Source organism: Ictalurus punctatus, chromosome 29 (genome assembly GCF_001660625.3).
Source record: "Ictalurus punctatus breed USDA103 chromosome 29, Coco_2.0, whole genome shotgun sequence".
NCBI classification, from domain to species: Eukaryota; Metazoa; Chordata; class Actinopteri; order Siluriformes; family Ictaluridae; genus Ictalurus; species Ictalurus punctatus.
The window spans coordinates 8,052,687-8,075,097 of NC_030444.2; the positions used below are offsets into that span (position 1 = coordinate 8,052,687).

Here is a 22,411-nt window from a genome sequence, read left to right on the forward strand (position 1 = left end):
AAGTTAATTGATTGCTGACACGCTTTCAATTTATTTATTTATTTTTAACATTTTTTTACTTAAAAAAAAAAAGTAACACTAACACAATGAAAATCTCACAGACCTCTTAGGATTCCCAGAACCCCAATCTGAGAACCATGGACTTCAACTACCAGCTTATTATTCAGCAGTTCACCATTAATAATATTTTTCCTTCTAGCAGAATGCGGCTGATTTCTCGACTCGGGTGTGGATTAATTTTCTATATAACAGCAGCTCTGGGCGCACGGTGGCTTAGTGGTTAGCACGTTCGCCTCACACCTTCTGGGTCCGGGCCATGTGTGTGCGGAGTTTGCATGTTCTCCCCGTGCTGCGGGGGTTTCCTCCGGGTACTCCGGTTTCCTCCCCCAGTCCAAAGACATGCACGGTAGGCTGATTGGCGTGTCTAAAGTGCCCGTAGTGTGTGAGTGTGTATGTGATTGTGCCCTGCGCTGGACTGGCACCCTGTCCTGGGTGTACCCCACCTTGTGCCCGATGCTCCCTGGGATAGGCTCCCTGGGATAGGCTCCAGGTTCCCTGTGACCCTGAAAAGGAGTAAGCGGTAGAGGACGGATGGATGGATGGATGAACAGCTGCTCTGAGAGTAGTTCCGCCTGTAACGTAAATCACAGGTTTATATTAATGCAATCATTCAAATAAGAAACAATTAAGGAATTAATTAATTGAGGAACAACTTATACACATGACCATTTGTTTCTAAGCATAAAAATAAATAATTTTTTTTTAAGTGTTAAAAAGTTAAACGAAGAAAAATGCACAATCAATATGGTGACGTTCTCTGTAAGGAGACATTTATTCAATATTTATGGACAGTCAGAGGGAAAACTCTAACTCGAAGTTTTCCTGAACGTGAGTGTCTTCAGAATGGAGGAGTTCACAGTTTGCAGTTTATTGTTAACGTGACATGCTGCATTTTTATTTTTAATTTAATTTTTATTTTTTTGAACTTCAAGTGAGTGAAAAGAAATAAAAAAAAAAACGAGGCTGGTAAGGGAATGACTTACGACTTATGTTTATATCTGCGATAACGTAAGGGAAAACAGGAACATTAAATGTAACCATAAATGGTAAAAATGCTTGGTGTGTTTTTCATTACTAAATTCCTGTGGTATAAGAGGTAGAAAACACTTACGAGAATGCTAGGAAAATATTCCACTTTGTTAAGTCAGACCTTAACTCAGCATGGATTAGTTTTGTATAATGGCGTGGCCCGTCTTGTGTTGTTCCTCACAAACCTGCCATGAGTCATTTACTTATTACAGTGAAATGTATAGAAAACATATGTAGTTACAAGAGTGACAAATTTACAGTCCCTCCAGGATTTTGCGATCGCAGAAATTAGCGCAAAATTAAAGGAAACTGTAGTATTCGGAGGAGCTAGCAATTTTTCAAAATTACTACCGCTAATTTTCTTCATATTTGGACCATTACACGTCATGTGACATTATCACAACGCATTCAGTCAAAGCCCTCTTCGATTCACATGCAAAATAATTTCCTGCAATTGCGATTATGCCAATTCAAGTAGCTTTCTGCCAAAAGGCACAAAAAAAACAGCAAATTGCATCACAAATTTTGAAAAAAAAGCAGCAGCAAAATCAAGCGTTTTTGGCCGCAACTATCTCAAAAAAACAAACATCCTGGGCGGACTAAATTTAGGTCGGGTTGTGCTGATGAGTCTAAAATGTTTAGTTTAGTTTTGTAGAATGTTTATCTGCTATTTCAATCATAGAATCACTTCCAATTTTCTTTGAGATCATGTCATAGTGATATATAATCACACCTGTAGTTCAGATTATACACAGTCAAGCTCTACATTTGATGACTATTTTGAGGAATTAAATCAAAGGGGTTTTGAATGTATTATTTTTACTAGGTTTGTCTCAAAACCTTAAACAGCTTTTTTCTATTTGCTGTTACACTTTTGCAGGATGTCAGAAGGCTTCCTGATGGAGGTATGTGTGGATTCAGTTGAGTCCGCAATAAACGCAGAAAGGGGAGGTACAATTGCAAATGCGTGTTCACACCCACATCTAAATAATTATCATTTATTTACTGTCAGTTCTCTAAACATCATGTTGTCATCACAGTAATTTTACAGACACGTGTGCTAATAAAAATGGGTATTTAATGTTGTTCTCATTGTGGATGCAGGTGCTGGCCGTCTTGAGCTGTGCTCCAGTCTTATTGAAGGTGGCATCACACCCAGTGTTGGTGAGTAGAGAAATACCTGTGTGTTTAATGTCATCATTATGAACTTTATGATTAAAGGCACCACATATCCTTGCACTAAAAACAAATGAAAATTACAAGCGGCATGCTTTTGTTACGATAAGGCAATCTCAGCGTGTGCCTCAGGGGTTGTTTTGCATTCATCTTGTTGTTGTTGTTGTTCTTTTTTCAATCCAGAAGCTGGTTGTTGTGTAATTGGGTTAGGTAACAGAGGTGAAGACGGATGCAAGTGCAGATAAAGTTTAATAAAAAATCGAAGGCTAGGAAATGTACATTAACCATAAGACAATGGGTGCAGTGCAAAACATGATGTGTATATACAAGTGCTCATTCACCCCAAAAATTCACGCCAACAATACAGCATCTACAGACCAACCACATAATCAAAGCCATACCACACATCTCAAACACTCACAAATACACGCAACGAATTTAAACAAAGCATGCACACAGCATGCACATAACATTCACAGAAAGCAAAGTGGGTGTTCTAAATATTAATTAACTCAACCGGCATTTCAAATACTACTCTTTGCACACTCTTCCCAGAGCCACCCTTCATCCCACCCCAACCAACCACCCTGATAAGTACTATATCATTGCTGCATCTACTGTCTTGTCTTGGGTACTGCTTTGCCTTAATATCCTCTCTGTTAGGGCTGCATGATTATGGCCAAAATGATAATCCCGATTATTTTGATCAATATTGAGATCTTGATTATTTATCACGATTATTAATTGATTTTAGTGACAACATATTTTTATTGCACTTTCACATTTATTAAGTTTTCTCATGCCCCAATATAACACACAAGTAGGCATGAGAAAACTTGAGCTGGTGAATTATGACAGAATTTAGGAACATAGTGTGAGCCATGACACATTATTTTACCTTCTGATAAACTAAATGTAATATTTTCAGTTTATTTTACAGACTGAATGCAAAAAACAACCGTTAAACTGTTCCACCTTGTAAATAAATACAATAAACATCAATGTTCAGTCTTTGAAGTCTGCTCCTCTTAAATATATTTAAAGCTACACTATTAGATATTTTCCACTGTCATGGCTCTGGGCTACAGTCAGTTCTCGAACTGCTCTGTGTATATTGTGTAGATGTCTGAATAATCTCATATAGAATGTGATTGGGTGAGTTCATTTACCCACCAGATGCAAAGCAGTTTAATTTAATGGTGTTCAAGCATGATCCATATTAGGAAAAAGGCTAATAGCTTTCTAAGGAAATAGCGAACTAAGCTTAATGTCAAATTGATATTAAATGCAACCCATAGTAATTAAACTATTAAACTATCTCATTTTATTTATATCTAATGAAGTTATTATAATATCTATTTTTATATTAAATGATTTATTTACAACTAAGCACATTTTCTGTCTTTACATTTTTAGTCTTTAGTCTTACATTTTTTAGTCTTTACATTTTTAACAGTTTTAGATTGGTTCCCCAAGTACAATGTCCATGTCTGCTGATAATACTGTGTTTTGCGGGATAGTGCGCTGTATGTTTACAAACCGAACAGTTGCTCCTCTTGATTGTGATTGGTGAGGATTTTTTTTATAAAGAAGTTTGAATTAAAACCCACCTTGTAACGTTAGCATTATTATTAATTTACTCCGTCCAAAGCTGTTTCTACACGAGCAGGTGAAAGTTCAGGTTATTTCGCGGGATCAATAAAAGATGGCGGTTTGTGAAATCAGGAAGTTGAAACAGATGTTCAGAGTTACCTGTCATAATAATGGCTTCTCTGCAGTATTTACACACTTGACTGAGGAGATGAAAAGCAGTGTGAAAGTAACTGTAGATGTATTTTGGACTTCCTGTAGTTTTGATTCCGATTGTATTCTACAACTCCGAACAGGTCACCCGCACCGGTGCAAATAAATATTTATTCACAGTCGCACAAAATACTTTTCAGTCACAAATGCGAGTGAAATGGTCGTACTGTAGAGCCCTGAGTTTATCTGCAAAGTTTTAACCCGTTCAGCATGATGATGTTTAATGTCCCCGACAACCTCTGTAGTGCCATTTAGCATTGTGCTAATTTCATGATTTCCCCTCACGCAAGCGCTGTAGCTTGAAGCGAAGCTGGCAGCTCGAGGGCTAAAATGCTAACACCGTTTCCGGGTTTTGGCACTACAAAATGATGTCATCCCTGTGCCGCTCTATGTGATTGACTGTAGTGTAGGAAGCACTTGATTTGATATGCAGCGGAGTTTTCTATGAGCGGAGGACAAACTTTAAACATTAATATCGCAGTCATGTTCATTTAATCGTGGGCAGTCAAAATCCTAATCGCGATCAATATTCGATTAATTGTGCAGCCCTACTCTCTGTTATGTTCTACACCCAACACTCACCCATACTAACTTTTAAATACAAAGTGCAATCATCTGCAAATATGAATGAAATAAAATGATAAAATGAGCCCAAAAAATAAAAAAGTAATAAAATAAAGTCTTATGTGCTATTTGTGAATGGTGCCTGGAACCCATACATCACTGCTTGCAGCTATTTTAATACATATGAACTCTCCTTCCACAGGTCTGCTGCAGGTGGTCAAGGAGAATGTGCAGATCCCTGTGTACGTGATGATCCGACCTCGAGGAGGTGACTTCCTCTACTCTGAGCGGGAAGTGGAGGTGATGAGGAGAGACATAGAGCTGCTGAAGAGACACAGGGCTGATGGTTTTGTGCTGGGGGCACTGACCGAGGACGGACGAGTCGACGCTGAGCTCTGCATGGAGCTCCTGGGTAAATTCTGCATCACAGTCCCGGATGAAGGATCAAAGCGATACATCAAGTGCTAATTTAGCTAGCAATGGCAGGTAGTGAGGACCAGTTAGCATCTTGTGAAATGCATAGTGGAACCTGTTCGTGATTAATTATAGTTTGATTAAATTGTATTTGCTTGCGTGTTAAAGACATTGTTTCCCATACATTAAATTTCACCAGTACACATACAGCGAACAAGTAATATGAATTTTGGGGGAAAAATCCCAATGAATATTAAGGAACTCCTTCACACATTTTATTGGGAGTTTCAGATGATTTGTACTTCTATAAAGGCAAACGGCAAGGCGAATGTAAAAGCAATTTGGAGATTTGAGGAATAGCACAGGGACTTGCTTGACCCGTCAAGTAAATATTGCAAAGAGATAAATAAAAAGGAAGATTATACAGGAAAACTCATTAAATATAAATAAATAGTAAACGTAATTCACACCACAGTGGATAGTGACAGATCGGGATGTTATATGCTGTGAGGACCCAGATGCTGTAGTTGAAGAAATGATGCTGATTGTTTGTGGTTGTACTGTTCTACACATTTCATTTCAGACAACATTGACTCTTTACTACAAATAGATCTTTGTTGATCTTCTGGCCTGTTAGAGAAATTCTGAATTAATATCATAATCTTGCAAGCAGAACGTATACAAGTCCATTAATGGTAGTCCATTATTCACTGTGTATGTTTCATCTCCGTTTCAGCTACTTGTAGGCCTCTGCCAGTTACATTTCATAGAGGTAAATCTTGTTTCATAGTAAACTACTAAATATATTTTTGGGAAAAGATTCTTAATAATTGAGATGCTATCAGCTAGGTCATTTCTGAAAGATAAGTACCACTGTGCTTTTCAGCATTCGATATGGTCCATGATCCATCCGTTGCCGTAGAAACCCTGGTTTCCCTTGGCTTCGAGAGGATTTTGACAAGCGGCTGTGACAGCTCGGCTTTGGAGGGTTTACCCGTCATCAAACGCCTCGTGGAACAGGTCTCAATAACTGGATATTTACTGACCTTAACAAGTCAATCAAATCACAAAATATCCATAGTTCAGTACTAATAACTGATTTTATCTGAAAGCTCTGAATGCTATGCGGGGGAAGGGGGTTGCGGGCGATATTTATTTTTCAGCATACAAGCTGCTAAAGTGACTCATCACTGCAAACTGAGCCAAAGGACAGAGCTGTAGTACTGCAGAAATACCATGTTCTCTGGATATTAGCATATGAAAGAAAAAATAAATATTGGATGCAATACACGAAATGTCTTAAACTAGTTATTTATAGACAGAGCTGCTAGAAATTTTGCGAACCCTTCTGTATTTCTGCATATATTTGACCTGAAATTGATCATATTTTCATCTAAGTCCTAAATCTGAATAAAGAGGACTCGATTAAACAAATGGCACAAATACATAGTAGTTTTTACATTTATTTACTAGGCAAAATTGTCCAATACTAAATATCTTTGTCAGGTAAAAGTCTGTGAAGTTTTGCTTTCAGTAACTGGTTTGACCCCCTTGAGCAACAATAGCTTCCATTCCTCCTTCCACAACTCCTTCGACTGATGTTGGTGGGCTTCCTTGCATGAACTGTTCTTTTTAGGTCCCTACACAACATTCTATTGGGTCTGGACTTAGACATAGCCATTACAAAATGTTAACTTTTTTCTGATTTAACCATCACTTTGTAGACTTACTTGTGTGCTTAAGGTTGTTGTCTTGCTATATGACCCACTTATAGTTAAGCTTCAGTTCACAGCCAGAGACCCCGACATTCTCCTGTAGAATTTGCTGGTACAGTCCAGAATTCACAGATCCATCAGTAATCGCAAGCCTTCCTGGACCTGAGGCAGCAAAGTAGCCCCAAACCTTGATACTGCCATCCCCATGCTTCACAGTTGGGATGAGGTTCTTATGTTGGAGTGAAGTGTTTGGGTTTTTGCCAAACATAACGCTTTTCATTTAAACCAGAAAGTTCTATTTTGGATTCATCTGACCATAGAATATTCTTCCAGTAGGCTTCTGGCTTATCCAAGTGGTCTTGCACGAACTTCAGACAGACAGCAGTGCTTTTTTTTGAGAGTACTGGCTTCCTGCATGCAATCCTGCTATGCACACAGTTCTTGTTCAGTGTTTGCCTGATGGTGGAACATTGACATTACTCAATGCAAGAGTGGCCTGAAGGTCCTTAGATGTTACCCTGGGTTCTTTGTGACTTCATGTAATAATATTCACCGTGCCCTTGGAGTGATTTTTGCTGGACACCCACTCATTGGGAGAGTAACAGTGGTGCTGACTTTCCTCTATTTGTATATCATCTGCCTCACAATGGATTGGTGGAGGCCAAACTCTTTAGAAATGGTTTGTAACCTTTTTCCAGCAGGTCCTCAGGAATCTCCTTTGATCGAGGCATGGCACTCTTTCATATATCTGTGTGGTGAAGACCAGACTTTGACCAGATATTTAAGACCTAAGTTTATGTAAACATGGGAGGGCCTGCTAAACTCACACCTGATTGCCATCCCCTTGATTGAACACCAGACTTCAATTACCCGTTTAAATTACCTCATGCTCTTAGAGGTTTACATACTCTTTCTGATAAAGATATTTAATATCCGATAATTATGCTGATTAAATAAATGTAAAGTCTGTAATGTGTTCGCAATGTTTGTTTAATTGGTTTTTCTTTATCTAGTTTTTGGACCTGAGCACATTTCAGGTCAAATTTATGCAGAAATACAGAAAACTTTAAATGCACTGTAATTATCTAATCATTTCTTTAGTGTTCGTTGGCTCTGTGTTCTGTGTGCTTGGGTAAATTGTTTTTACTGCATGCATTTGGTGAAGGGTTGCTGACCTCTGCATCTCCATGTTTTGCTTGTAGTACAGCACTCAGTCTTTTTGAGTAAGAGTACCAACGTTGCACATCTTTTATTTGGCAATTTATTCTACTCTTCTTTGCAAAAATGCTTAAGATCTATTAAACTGCAATGGGGTCTCCTGTGTACAGCCCTCTTCAAGTAATTCCACAGGTGATCAGTAGGATTTAGATGTGGGCTCTGACTGGGCCGTTCCAAAATTTGTATGTCTTCTTCTGAAGCCACTACTTGGATAACGTTGTTGATTTGTGCTTTGGGTCATTACCATGCTGGAAGGTGAAACTTATCTTCATCTTCAGCTGTCTAAAAGAGGCCTGCAGGTTTTGTGCCAAAATAAATCGATATTTGACTTGATCCATGTTTTTTTTGTTTTTTTCTTTTATGAGAAAGTGCTTCTGTCTAGCCCCTGCCCCATAGCCCAGATGTGAAGAATGCGAGGGATTGTTGTCACATGCAGGGAGAGACCTGTACAGATGCAGCTCTTTTATTGTTGCTGTCAGTCTCTTGGCAACCTCCCTGATAACTTTCCTTTTTGTCCTTTTGACAGTTTTGCAGGGGAGACCATCTCGTGGGTCTCAGGCTGGAGCTCTGGAAATGAGTTCGCCACGTTCACCACCGGCTGGAGCACTGCAGGGGAGACCACTTTGTGGGTCTCAGGCTGGAGCTCTGGAAATGAGTTCGCCACGTTCACCACTGGCTGGAACACTGCAGGGGAGATCACTTTGTGGGTCTCAGGCTGAAGCTCTGGAGATGAGGTTGTCACATTGACCTCCATCTGGAGCTCTGCAGGGGAGACCATCTCGTGGGTCGCAGACTGGTGCTCTGGACATGAGGTCATCACGTTGAAATCCATCTGGAGCTCTGCAGGGAAGACCACCTCGTTGGTCTCAGGCTGGAGCTCTGGAGATGACATCGCCACGTTGACCTCTGGCTGGAGTGCTGCAGGGGAGACCACCTCGTTGGTCTCAGTCTGGATCTCCGATTAGGTTGCCATGTTGACCTCCAGCTGGAGCTCCGCAGGGAAGACCACCTCGTGGGTCTCAGTCTGGATCTCCGATGAGGTCGCCACGTTGACCTCCGGCTGGAGCTCTGCGGGGGAGACCACCTCGTGGATCTCAGCCTGGATCTTCGATGAGGTCACCACGTTGACCTCCGGCTGGAGCTCCGCAGGGAAGACCACCTCGTGGGTCTCAGTCTGGAGCTCTGGAGATGAGCTCGCCACATTGACCTCTGGCTGGAGCTCTGCGGGGGAGACCACCTCGTGGATCTCAGCCTGGATCTTCGATGAGGTCACCACGTTGACCTCCGGCTGGAGCTCCGCAGGGAAGACCACCTCGTGGGTCTCAGTCTGGAGCTCTGGAGATGAGCTCGCCACATTGACCTCTGGCTGGAGCTCTGCAGGAGAGACCACCTCGTGGGTCTCAGGCTGGAGCTCTGTAGATGAGGAAGTTGCCCTGTTGGCCTGGGACTGGAGCTGGGCTGTGGAGGCCGTGCTGTCTGCCTGCTCATAGTAGATGGTGAATAGCGTGACGAGTTTATCTGACAGGCAGACCCCCACCCTCAAGTATTTTTCAGGTCGGTTTTACATTCTAGATTCCCAGAATATCTTCAGAAATAGTCCCACAAACTGAGTTACGTCATTAAGTCCACTGGACCTTGTGGTGACTAGAAACTCTGCCCACTGGCAGATAACCAAAAAACCCATCATACGGGTCCGGGAGTTCTATCACTGTCCATTGGGGGAACTGGATCGAGTCAATAGCTGGCACGGTTTTCCTGGTTACCCTGGCATGAGGTCTATTCCACTTTCCTTCTGCATCCATGGTGTGGGTGAAGTCTTCTGTCATGTAATGGATATTGAGATGGATGCATGTGTAGTTAAAGCTTTATTAGAAGAGAATTCATAAATTCATTCAAAAATATTGTGAGTATGTACAAACAAAAATAATAACTGATAAAAACCCACACAGATCTCTAGTTGGGACCAGTAAAAACTGATATAGGAAGAACTCAAAGACCATGCTGACAGTCCTGCCATTTCTACCTCTTAAGGATGTAACTGTATATGAATACATTCGGATCGAAATGATAATGTTCTAGATATATTAATATATGATATGAATAGGAGGTACACTGTTTTTGTTTTGAAAAGCATTGGTGGGAGCTTTACTTTCATGCAATGCAGCCTAGAGCCAAGTTCATTAACATGATAATTTTTTTTAATCATCAGTGGTTTTCTCTAGAACAACCTAAACACAGCCTTACTAAGCGCCAAAATTAAACCACAATTATTTTATATTCCTGTACAAACTTGCTCGAAAAAGAAAAATACTAAAGTGAACAAATATGTTCTGCAAATTACTATTAGTTGTTGTATAATCACGTCTTTTTACAATAGCTTTGGGTTTTGTTCAGTGTTTTGCAGTGTTTCTTGGGGTATCGTGGTAGGGTTTACAAGTGACACAGACAAATACAATGGATGTTTTGATATTCTGAATGTTTTGCTGTGAAATTAACTGGCATTCGTAGCTATTCATGATTCCCTCCACCTTGATAAATGCCCCAGCTCTAGCTGAAGAAAAGCAGCCCTAAAGAACGATGCTGCCACCACCATGCTTCACAGTGGGCATGGTGATCTTTTTTTGCACCAAACATACCTTTTGGAATTGGTCTCATCAGACAATTACACATTTTGCCACATGGTCTGGGGTGATTTAGTTGAGCTTGGATGTTTTTTGTGAGAAAGGGCATCCATCTAGCAGTCCTACCTCATAGCCCAGATGTGAAGCATACGAGAGATTGTTGCCACATGCAGAGAGGAATCAGTACTTGTCACATAATCCTGCAGCTGCTTTAATGTTACCATAGGTCTCTTGGCAGCCTCCCTGGTAAGATTTGTCTTCTCCATTTTTTGTAAATTTTGGAGGGACGTCCTGTTCTTGGTGATGTCACTGTGGTGCTCCATTTTCTCCACTTGTTGATGATGGTATTTATGGTGTTCCATGGTACATCTAATGTTTTGGAAATTCTTTTATACCCCTCTCCTGATTGATATCTTTCAACAAGTAAGATACCATGCAGAGTTTGTCAGCTCATTGCAGACCATGGATTCAGCAGTCAGATGAAACCAAGAAGATGTGAAGAAAATCATACAGAAACATCTGGTCTTTATTTGGAGTTAATCAGAATTATTTATATGATGCCCACTGTATGATAATTACTTTTGAACATGAGATTGAATGTGATTGGTTCATTCTAAACACAGCCACGTCCCCAATTATAAAATGGTGTGTAACTTCTACAACCAGGTTATTGTAACTTTATTTTTCCCTAAAACGTTTCTGACTTGTTTTTTCATTTAATTTTTATACATTGTAATTTCATGTTGAGGGTGGGAAAAAGTTCTGACATGACTTATCTTTCATTTTCGTTTATTTATTTTTTTTACTTCATAAAAATCTGTCATTTTAACTGGGGTGTGTAGACTTTTTATGTCCACTGTACTTTGACCACTAAATAGATTACTGATAGTAGCATTGTGTTACACTCCAAGAACAAACCTATTATCAGTTTACTGACATTCTAATAATAACCAGCAGTTTGTAGATATTTAGTGAGTAGATAAGTAGTAATAATCCAAATGATCGGTTAACAAAATTTTAATGTATTACTTAGCAAGAACTAAGGTTTAACAAAAAGTTGACTAATTATTCAGCAAAGGTAATCACTGATTTAACACTGTTATACGTTAATATTTTATTAATGTGTTCCTGAAAATATTCTGAGATTATGTAGTGTGTAAGATGTATCTTGTTTAGTGTGTGTGTGTGTGTGTGTGTGTATATGTATGTGTATGTGTATGTATGTATGTATATGTGTAGTCATGTGAAAAAATAAGTACACCCATGGCTTTTTTTGACATATTTGGACAAGTAAACATTTGATCATTTTTTAAACAGTGCCTATTAATAAAGTTTATATACTTGAACAAAACCACAAGGAAAATTAGCTTTTTCAATCATTTATTCAACAGAAATATCAATATCAATTTATATTTATAAGCTGCAGACCCAGAGAATTATAGAATAACCTCAGTCCATATTTCACAGCCAACATAAACATATGATTCTAGTAGTGTAACGGCAGCACTGAGGAAGCAGTACATGATATTCACTGTTGAAGCTGTTGCGATAGGTAAAGTTAATTATCACTCACTGAGTTAGTTTTAACCAATTAATACACTTTTGAGAGCTCCCTGTCTAAATATCACAAACTGAGCCAGGCATTTTCAACAGCATTAACGCTAAATAGTGCTGAAAGCTAACTCACCTGTGGTCATTTGGTTTCCTCGCCTCAGGACTCTGACTCCACAGTCACAATCAAAAGGTCAAAGCAAGTTGGATGATGATGGTTGACAGCTCAGTCCGCAATTTGATTGGGCAATAATTTAACATATTGTGTTGATCACTTCTGGGAATTTTTTTCCTTTTTTAACACATTTATTGGATAATTGTAATGACACAAAAAGTGTGTAGGATATTTAACACATCCTTTCTAAGCGTAACGACGTGAATCTATATTTAATAATGTATGCTGTTTCGTATCTCTTTTTTTCTGACAGGCAAAAGACAGAATAATTATAATGCCAGGTAAGAATTGTGACATTTACTTTAACAGTGTGTAGCACCTTTGTTGTTGCAAATGATTAAACATGTACTTCAAGTCAATTGTATCATTGCATTACCATCCATATAATGATATACGCTCGAACGGTTGTGTCGAATTATAATTTTTTTGAATTAGCCAGTTGCGATTATGCATTATTCCCATTTTTGTTTGAAAGCTACTAGCCAGATAGGTACACTATAAACACAGAGATGTGGTATTTTATGGCAGTGTTATTAACATGGAATAATTGTTTGACAGTAGATTGTGCCTTAAATTATTAAATAACAGTTTTGTGCCATGACGTTGTCACGAAATGGAGGCTGAGACAGGAGCAAGTGCAGGTTTGGCAGTTTAATCAAATAAAGTTCAAGGATGAGGCAGAAATCAATAATCAAAAGTGCAGGCAGAGGTCAGGCGATCAGGCAGAACTAGGCAGGGCAGAGAATCGAGATCAATGGAGTAGACAAAGGTTAAAGATTAGATAGGCAAACACGATATAAGGCTTGGACAACGATAGAGACTAGGCAGCTGAACGTATACTTTGCAAAGTCTCTTTTATACTGTGTTAGTGAGTGTGTGTGAGATTGGATGCAGGTGTGTGTATTTAGAACTGCGGAGAAGGCGAACGTGTGCGTGTCCAGGAAGTGCAGTCCTCTTCGGCCATGTTTGTAGTTTGAAGACCAGGCCACATTTTTCCATTCTTCAACTATCCAGTTTCAGTGCCTCTGTGCCCACAGTTGCCTCTAATTCCTGTTTTTTTTTACTGATAGGAGTGGAACTTGATGTGATCTGCTGTTGTAGCCCATCCACCTCAAGCTTCGGCATTGATGTTTATTTGAGTTACTTGTTGCCTCCCTGTCAGTCTGGCCATTCTCCTCTGAATTCTGGATGTTTTTTGTTTTTCACACCGTTCTGTGTAAAGTATATAAACTGATGTGTGTGAAAATCTCAAGAGATCAGCCGTTTTTGAAATACTCAAACCAGCCCACCTGAAATCAGCTACCATGCCACAGTTAAGATCATTAAGTTCACATTTCTTCCCCTTTCTAATGTTTGATGTGAACATTAACTGAAGCTCTTGACCTGTGTGTGTATGACTTTATGCATTGCGCTGCTGATACTTGATTGGCAGATTGGATAATTGCATGAGCAGGGGTACAGGTGTTCCTTTTAATGTGGCCAGTGAGTGGATACAAGTACAAATATCATGATGTGAAGAGATGTGTAAGGCTGTCACTGTAAAAAAAAAAATATATATATGAAAATTTGTCTTAAAAAATAGCCAAAAAACAAACACAATTGTTTAATCTTTGGGTGCAGGTGGAGGCATCACCGAGCGTAACCTGCAGAGGATACTCGAAGGCTCTGGTGCCCAGGAGTTCCACTGCTCGGCACGTTCCGCTAAAGACTCAGCCATGAAATTCAGGTAAGATAAGGAATGGAGGAATTCTTGTTCATGTTAGATCTCACTTTCAAATCACATTTCCTAGTTATGTATAGAAATTATTGCTGAAATTCCTTTTCATGTCTTGTTCCTTCTTCTCGACAGGAACTCCAGTGTGAGTATGGGAGCCTCACTCACAGCTCCCGAGTATTCGCTCAAGGTGGCCGATGTGGGCAAAGTGCGCACTCTCAATGCCATTGCCAAGAACACTCTCTAGGGGCACTCAAAAGGGGCTGTGCTCTATTTAGGAAGCAGGTCCTCCTTGAAGTGAAGCGAGTCCCCATATCTATTGTACTATTTGGATTTCTTTAAAAAAAAAAAAAATAATTAAAGCTCTTTTTTTCAGTAAGTCATCAATGAGCTGAGTTTTGTCTCTCAGTTCTCTCCAGAGTAGCCATTACTGAGCCATGATACTCCAAAAATAGCCAACAAAAACCTTTATTTTTTCATTCTATTAGACTATTTTGAAACAGCAGGACCGAGTGCTCGCAGTGCCATTTGTTATTCTTGTTTCACTGAGGCTCATTGATCAAATTTTTAGTCGGCCTATCAGCATGTGGCTGCTCGCTGATGTTGTTAAGATGTTGTTATGGTCCAAAATGGAAGTAAATTATTCTTTAATTCAATTTAGCCATTTCTGTAAAAGCCATCTCCACTGCCAACTTCTCAGTTTATTCAGTCTTGCCAATGTCATGTCTTTTCTCAAATTAAAGTACTTAATCATTACAATAATGAAGCTCATCCAATTTTGTGCTTGAGAATAATTAACCACAGTTTCCTCACACAGACAACAGAACATAACATGATTTGTTGAATCAGTAACTTTTCTAGAGCCAGTTTCATGTAAAGGTTTTTAAATGGATCAATTTATACCCATTTAAATAATTACTGGGGCAGAATTGTGGAAAAAAAAAAAAAAGCACTTTTTCTTCAAAGGCATTCTATCATGTCTTATGAGAACTGAAATAAAATTTTATGAAGATTTATAACAACCAGTTCATGTTTAAATTGACATAACATCTGAGTAAAGTGACGGATCCTTGTGTACATAAGGTTGTACACTTCTCAGAGTAACATATATAAGAACATCAGGCACCTGACTTTGTAGCTCAGTGTTTTTCTGGTATGTCAAAGTCACATGACGATGATGTGTCAGAGTCACATGATGGTGATGTGACATGCCAAACATCAGAACCAGCATCACTCTAATTTACTGTCCGAGAAATACATAACAGGTGACTAATTTACTGTCCGAGAAATACATAACAGGTGACATGACAGTAATATAGGTTTTCATAGTAATATTATAAATAGTAAAATTAAACACTTTACTTAAGTGCAAAGGGAAATATGCATAAACATTTTAAAGTTTGTAAAAGGTATTACACTGTCCCAGCAGTGTTACACAGCGGGTTTTCACCATGTTTCAAGTTGAGAAACTGCAGAGCATCTTTAGGAAGTGATTTTTCGAGTAATCTCATATGACACTTTATCATAGTTATGCAACACTGCCACACTAGAAGTACACTAATCTACTGACATTTGTCATCATGGCGTTTGAATGTCAGCCTGTAAACTGTCATAACCCAAGTGTTATATCAATTTAACTTCAAAATCAGCAAAAGCACAGATTGTGTCATCTTCACACTTCTTGGAAGAAGCATGTAAACATGCTTGTGTAGGTTTATTTCAGTTGTCATTAATAGCTTATTAAGGTGTCTTGTTATCCTATGAACATCACAAATAAGTGTAAAGATGTTAATCCTATTTGTTTTAATCAAACTGCTAAAGATTTGATCACACTTTTTTCCCCAAAATATGCATATACAGTGGGGAAAATAAGTATTTAATGTGTCAACACTGTTTTCAGTATATATATTTCCAATGAGGCTATTCACATGAAATTTTCACCAGACTTTGGTATTAACTCAAGAAATCCACACATATAAAGAAATCCAAACAAGTCCATAAATGAAGTTATGTGTAATGAAGGGGAATGACACAGGAATTGACACAGTACTGAACACGCATTCATTGTTCCTTCAATTATGTGAAGTCTGCCCGTACCATGTGATGAAAAACAGCCCCACACCATGATGCTTCCACCTCCAAACTTCACTGTTGGTATAGTGTTTTTAGTTTGATGTGCAGTGCCATTTCTTCTCCAAACATGGTGTAGTATGACAGTCAAAAAGTAAAATTTTGCTTTCTTCTGACCAGACTACACTCTCCCAGTATTTCATAGGCTTGTCCAAATGAGTTGTGACAAAATTTAAACAAGCTTTGACATGACTTTTCTTTAGTAATGAGGCAGAAGTTTAGAAGAAAACAAAGTATTTTTGCTTTGAACTTCGCATACAAGACGTCATGATCAAACCATATGGAGAATGATTGTGGAAAAAAAACAACTGTTTTGGGTGGATTCTACTTTGTATGAAACAGCAAGACTCTTCAAGACTCACTGAAAAGTCTTGAAGGAGACAGGTATTAGATGTGGAAACACAGTCATAAGAAGTTCATGTTCTAAATGTTGTTAATGAATAGTTAAACACACAAAACAAGCAATCGATTAAACTGGTTGACTTAAGAAAAAATAACTATTCAACTCATTATCTTATAAATTTCCAACAAGCGCTTTGAAGGGCCACATGAAAAGTTAAGAAATTACTTTATTTTTTACTTCATGATTTTTGTTTATTTGTTTTGTTGTTTTGCTGTTTTGTTTGTTTTTCCTTTTAGATTATGTCCTTAGATTTGAAGGTACTAAAAAGGATAATAATAATATAATTAATAATTAATAATAATAATTACCAGAAGCAGCTAGTGAACAGAGATTTTGGTGGACAGTACAACATTAACAAAAACAGCCTCAAAGAAAAATTAAGTGGCAAAATCACGCCTGACTTATGCTATAGGTTACCATCTAGTGATGTTTTGGAGTAAACCAGTAATAGGCAGTTTAGATTAAACAACATACAGGTGCATCTCCAAAAAAAAAAAAAGAATATAATGGAAAAGTTAGGTTTTTTCCGTAATTTAATTCAAAAAGCGGACCTTTCATATATTCTAGATTTGCTACACATAAAGTGAAATATTTCAAGCCTTTTTTGTTATAATCTTGATGATTGTGTTTTACAACTCATGGAAATCAAAAATCCAGTATCTCAGAATATAAAGAATTTCCACATTTATAAAGAATTTACATGTATAAAGAACATAAAGAATTATATATAATTTTTTAAAGAGTATAAACATTTATGAAAAATATAAAGAATTTCCACATTTCAAAAACCACATCAAAGACCTTAAGAAAATCTGGGCATTAGAAAAGGGAAATGCATTTTTCTTCTCTTATTCAGCCTTGGCATGGGAAACGGGGTCATCATGGTGCACACACATTTCTGATGTTCATTATGCCCTTTACCCTTTCCCAATCTTTGCTATATATCTTGCAATAAAAAAAATTCTGTTAATCCAAGCCATGGGTGTCCAAATGAGGCCCATGGACAGTCTGGCCAACACATTGCAATTTTTCCCTTCACCTGATGGTGGCAGCAGACTGTTAACAAAGAGTTAACACTGCAAAAGCCTTTTTTTTCTCTGACTACACCTGCATGTTAATTTACTGAATGATATATAGTCATGGCTACAGAAAAAAAAAGTGCAAAGTTAACAGTGAGAAGGACGATTTCAAAAAAGCTCTTAGCAAGAATACTTTTTTCACCATAACAAATGCATGTGCCTCATACAGAGAGAGAGAGAGAGAGAGAGAGAGAGAGAGAGATACAGCTGTGCTCATAAGTTTACATACCTCTTGCAGAATCTGCAAAATGTTAATAATTGAAAAATAACTAGAGAAATCATTAAAATGTCATTCTGTTTTTTTATTTTTATTTTGTACTGCCCTGAATAAGCTACACACAGAATATTGTAAATTGTTATTACTTTGTCTTCTGGGAAACATGTAAATATCTTATATAGCTTCTGAAGGTAGGACTAAATTAAAAAACAAAGATCTTTAAACAAAATAATAACAATTTACACCAATTATCCTGTTCAAAATTTTCATCCCGCTGGCTCTTAATATATCATGTTGCCTTCTTGAGCATCAGTGAATGTTTGAGCATCAGTGAATGCACATTTTGTAATAATTGTGTACCACTCAGTTGTCCTCAGTGTGAAAAGATGGATCTGAACATCATATAGCTACTGTTGGAAAGGGGTCAAATATGCAGAAGATGCTGGAAAAGTAAAGAATGTGCAGGACCTGGATGATTTTTTCATTTGTGTAAATTCAGGTGTTACTGTGTCCTGTGGACTATATGTAAACATCTGTTATTTATTTCACAGTACTAAATAAAAAACAAAATGCAATTTTAATGATCCCTCTTATTTTTTCCCAAGTATTAACATTTTGCAGATTCTGCAAGGAGTGCGTAAATTTATTAGCACAACTGTAGATATATAGATAACCTTATTGAATCAGCCAATCGTGTGGCAGCAGCACAATGCATGAAATCAGGCAGATACAGGTCAAGAGCAATTAATGTTCACATCAAACATCAGAATGGGGGGAAAGTGTTATCCGAGGGTCTGAAGGCTGAAACACTGTTTTGATAAGAGAGATCAGAGGAGAATAACTCAAATAAGCACTATTTACAACTGTGATCAGGAGAAAAGCATCTCATACAACAGCAGAACACCACATCAGGTTCCACCCCTTTCAACCTAGAACACGAATCCGAGGCTATCACGAGCACAGACTCACTGAAACTGGACCGATGAAACCTAGAAAAATACCAGGTGATTTTTTTCTAATCTTTAACCGTTCAGTTGAGTCTGTGCCCATGACAGCATCAGATTCTTGTTATTGCCTGACAGGAATGAAACCCAATGTGATCATCTGCTGTTGTAACCCATCCACCTCAAGATTTCATGTTTTGTGCATGCTGAGATGCTTTTCTGCTCACCACCGTTGTAAAGAGTGATTATATGAGTTATTATATTTTTCCTTACAGCTCAAACCAATCTGACCATTTTCCTCTGACCTCTCTTATCAACAAGGTGTTTCCACCCAAAGAACTGTTGCTCACTCAAATGATTTTTGTTTTTTGGCACCACTCTGTATAAACTCTACAGACTGTTATGTGTGAAAATTCCAAGAGATCAGCAGTTACTGAAATGAGCCAGCCCACCTGGCACCAGCAACCATGCCACAGTTAAAGTCACATGGATCACATTTTTCCCCATTATTATATTTGATGGGAATATATATCTACCACAGTATTTGAGTATTTTGATGTGGTTTAATCTCTCCCCCCTTTGAAAAAGTTTGGACACCATTGTCCTAGACACCCTATATGCTCTTACACATTGCCTTCATTTGCAGAAATTTATAGATTAAAATTTTATAACAAGATCATATTCACTATAACAAGTTTATAATAGACAATGTCTATTGTAAAAAGCGCTATACAAATAAAATTGAATTGAATTGAATAGAATATATTCTCCCCAAGCATGGGGCAGCATGATTCCGGCCCCAGTGGGCCTTTATTTCTTTATTAAAACGTTTATTGTATTATTGTATTAGCACTTGTTTCTGTTCCTATTTTGACTACTGGGTTCAATAAAAACTGCATTAAGAGCAACATCAGCAGCAAATCAATGAAACAGAATATATCTGTCAAATAGCAACAAAACTTTGGTCTCTCAAAAGTGATAATTAGTATTTCAACAGAACTGAATGTATGGAGAAGTGAATGTGTACTTTAAGGAGGTTAATATTTGTTGAATGGCTAATACACTGTATGTGGTTGGGCTCTCCCTCTATAGATGAGCTTCCACTGTCTATTATGTAATGTTTCTGTGAATATTTCTGTAAGGTTTGGTCAGTAGTGCAATTTCCTATGTGAAAAGCCAAGTAATTACACAGTTACATTTAGTAAGAACAATATGAGAAGAACAAAATTCAGACGGCTACAGAAGCAAATATCCTTCTTCTTGAATATTACTACAAAAACCTGTAAGACTTTTAGCGTATGAAAACCCAAAGCTTCTTAAGTGATTGTACTGTCCTAAAAAATAATGTATGAGGTTATTACTGTTTTGATTTGTATTTCAATAACTTATAACCAATAATCTTTTGGAAGTGTCTCTTGATTTCTACAGGACATCTGTGGTGTGTTTGTTTTACACACTATTTCAACTGTGCAATGCCTCCTCATTATCTTTATCACATGCCTTAGCACTTGTTTCCTGTGGCTTTGAACATGGGTTTATTGATGCTATCTAAAAGTTCCTGTGATTATTATAGACATAAGAGAAAGAGCAAGGAAATGTGCAAGAAGTCATTGCTGATAAACTGTAAAGCTGTATAATCAGTCCACTGACAATCCAGCATGGTCTAATCGATTTTAAAATGAAATTATCTTCTTACTTTTTTAAGTTTTGTGAAACGTAATGAAAGCTACTATATTTAACAGGCAATATTTTTCTTTTGCAGACAAAGAATGAAAATATTACAGCAGTATATCTTGTAATTTTTTTTCTTTGGACAGTTTTTATATAATTAATCCTAAATTAGCTAACAATGATTTGAGTCCTGGGGACAGGCATCATTCTTTTTATTAATTTTTATTAATAATACATGCATACATCCATAATCCACAATGCAGTGATGGGTTGGCACTCCATCCAGGGTGTCCCCCGCCTTGTGTCCCGAGATCTCTGGCTCCAGGCTCCCCATGACCCTGTGTAGGATCAGTGGTATGGAAAATAGATGGATGGATTTGTTTATGTAAATAATAATGTAGCTGTGTTATGTTCTCTTCATGCTCATCATGCAAACAAAGTCATGCTGGGAAAACAGTTGCATCCAATGATACAAAGTAAATGTAGATACCAAATCTCCTTGGTATAATAGAAAGAAATGCATTGTCTTCAGTTATATCACACATCAATGACTCAAAACATAGTCATAGTCAGTTTGTATAGCACTGAGAAAATGCCACAGTCCAAACACTTACAAATATTGTTTTAGATGCCTACATTTATTGATGCCTACATAATATTGTTTTAGATGCCTACATACATCTCCCCTCCACTTTCTGTATATGCTCCATGTATTCTCAATTCCCTGTTGCTATGGCAAATAATTTGTTAATTAGTCACTTCTGTTTCTAATTGGACAACTTACTCTGTGTATTTGTCTCTGTTGTGTGCGTAAAAGCTATACCTAGTCTTTTCTTGTCCCCGTTTTCAGTCCCTTTTGTGGTTGTCCTTACATTGCAATGAATCATGTTCTAAAACAAGGCAAAATACACTAAAAAATACCCTATACCGTCTTTTAAATATATCTCTTCTCCAAATAGCTTCTTAGGAATATTGAATCACAACAATCCCAATTTTCAGTTTGCTCAGAAACATTCTAAATTTATATTCATTCATTCATATTCATTTTATAATTGTATTAATTTCATATTAATGATCTATTTGTAATCAGTAATTATGTCCATTACTAATGACCCACTGTACAAATATCTTATTAAACAATCTTAAACACTCAAGTGAACATAAAAAAAGCATAATAAAGCAAATAAATTTTCACATCCACTACAATGCAGCTACACTTGTAGCTTTTCTACAAGTACTAGCATAACTAGCATGGCATAAAAACTTTTCTACAAGTACTAGCATAAATCATAAAATAAAAACTATAACTGCTATCATAAAAACACTAGTGTATTTTTTCCCCTATGGGGAGTTACATTTTATAAGAATATTTTTGTTTATTATGTTTTTCCCCAGAATAAATTTACTTCAATGAAAAGTTTGAGTTTTCTCATATTCTCAGTGTGAAATTAAGCTAAATGTAATGCTGGGAAAAATGCACAACCTCTCTGGCTCCCTCCTTGCCAAGGTAATGAGGTGGAAAATAAAAATACTGTAGCATGTAATGCTAATTTAAGATGCTGTTATATAATAGCTTTTTTATGAATAGCTTTCTGGACAAACAAAAAATTCTCAGTGAGTCACCATCTGACACCCGGTTGACAAGCTTTTGAATTTTTATGACCTGGTGCAGAATTTTTGTTGTCCGTTTTTTGAACTGTTCATTTAGCAATAATATATATCTGAAAAAGTCAGCCATTAATGATGCACTTACACTTAGAACCTTTGGTTCAAACGCGCACACACACATGCTCACACATTTACTTAGACACAGGCACCTTGCTTTATCCTCCTCTCTTAACCTACAGTAGTGAATTAGTAGAGTTTAGCTTCTAGCAACTGACCTGAGACCAATTTGCCATGAGTCCCAGTCACATTACCATTTCAT

At 37.6% G+C, this 22,411-nt stretch overlaps 1 protein-coding gene across 3 annotated transcripts in view; it reads left to right on the top strand.

Moving 5' to 3' along the window:
- The window catches only part of cutc (cutC copper transporter homolog (E. coli)), a 15,452-nt gene extending 650 nt beyond the window's left edge, over positions 1–14,802 (top strand). Inside the window, exons 1-9 of one of the 3 annotated variants that reach the window (XM_017461542.3) lie at positions 1–650; positions 1,970–2,040; positions 2,194–2,253; positions 4,835–5,044; positions 5,783–5,818; positions 5,933–6,066; positions 12,580–12,607; positions 13,947–14,052; positions 14,176–14,802. The exon at positions 1–650 is cut by the window's left edge and continues 477 nt beyond it. In XM_017461542.3, the coding sequence (XP_017317031.1) occupies positions 592–650; positions 1,970–2,040; positions 2,194–2,253; positions 4,835–5,044; positions 5,783–5,818; positions 5,933–6,066; positions 12,580–12,607; positions 13,947–14,052; positions 14,176–14,287 (816 nt within the window). In that variant the 5' untranslated portion in view covers positions 1–591 and the 3' untranslated portion in view covers positions 14,288–14,802. The remainder of the gene's footprint in view (positions 651–1,969; positions 2,041–2,193; positions 2,254–4,834; positions 5,045–5,782; positions 5,819–5,932; positions 6,067–12,579; positions 12,608–13,946; positions 14,053–14,175) is intronic. The other 2 variants (XM_017461543.2, XM_047152287.2) reach the window with 2 other exon arrangements.
- Positions 14,803–22,411: the final 7,609 nt, after the last annotated feature.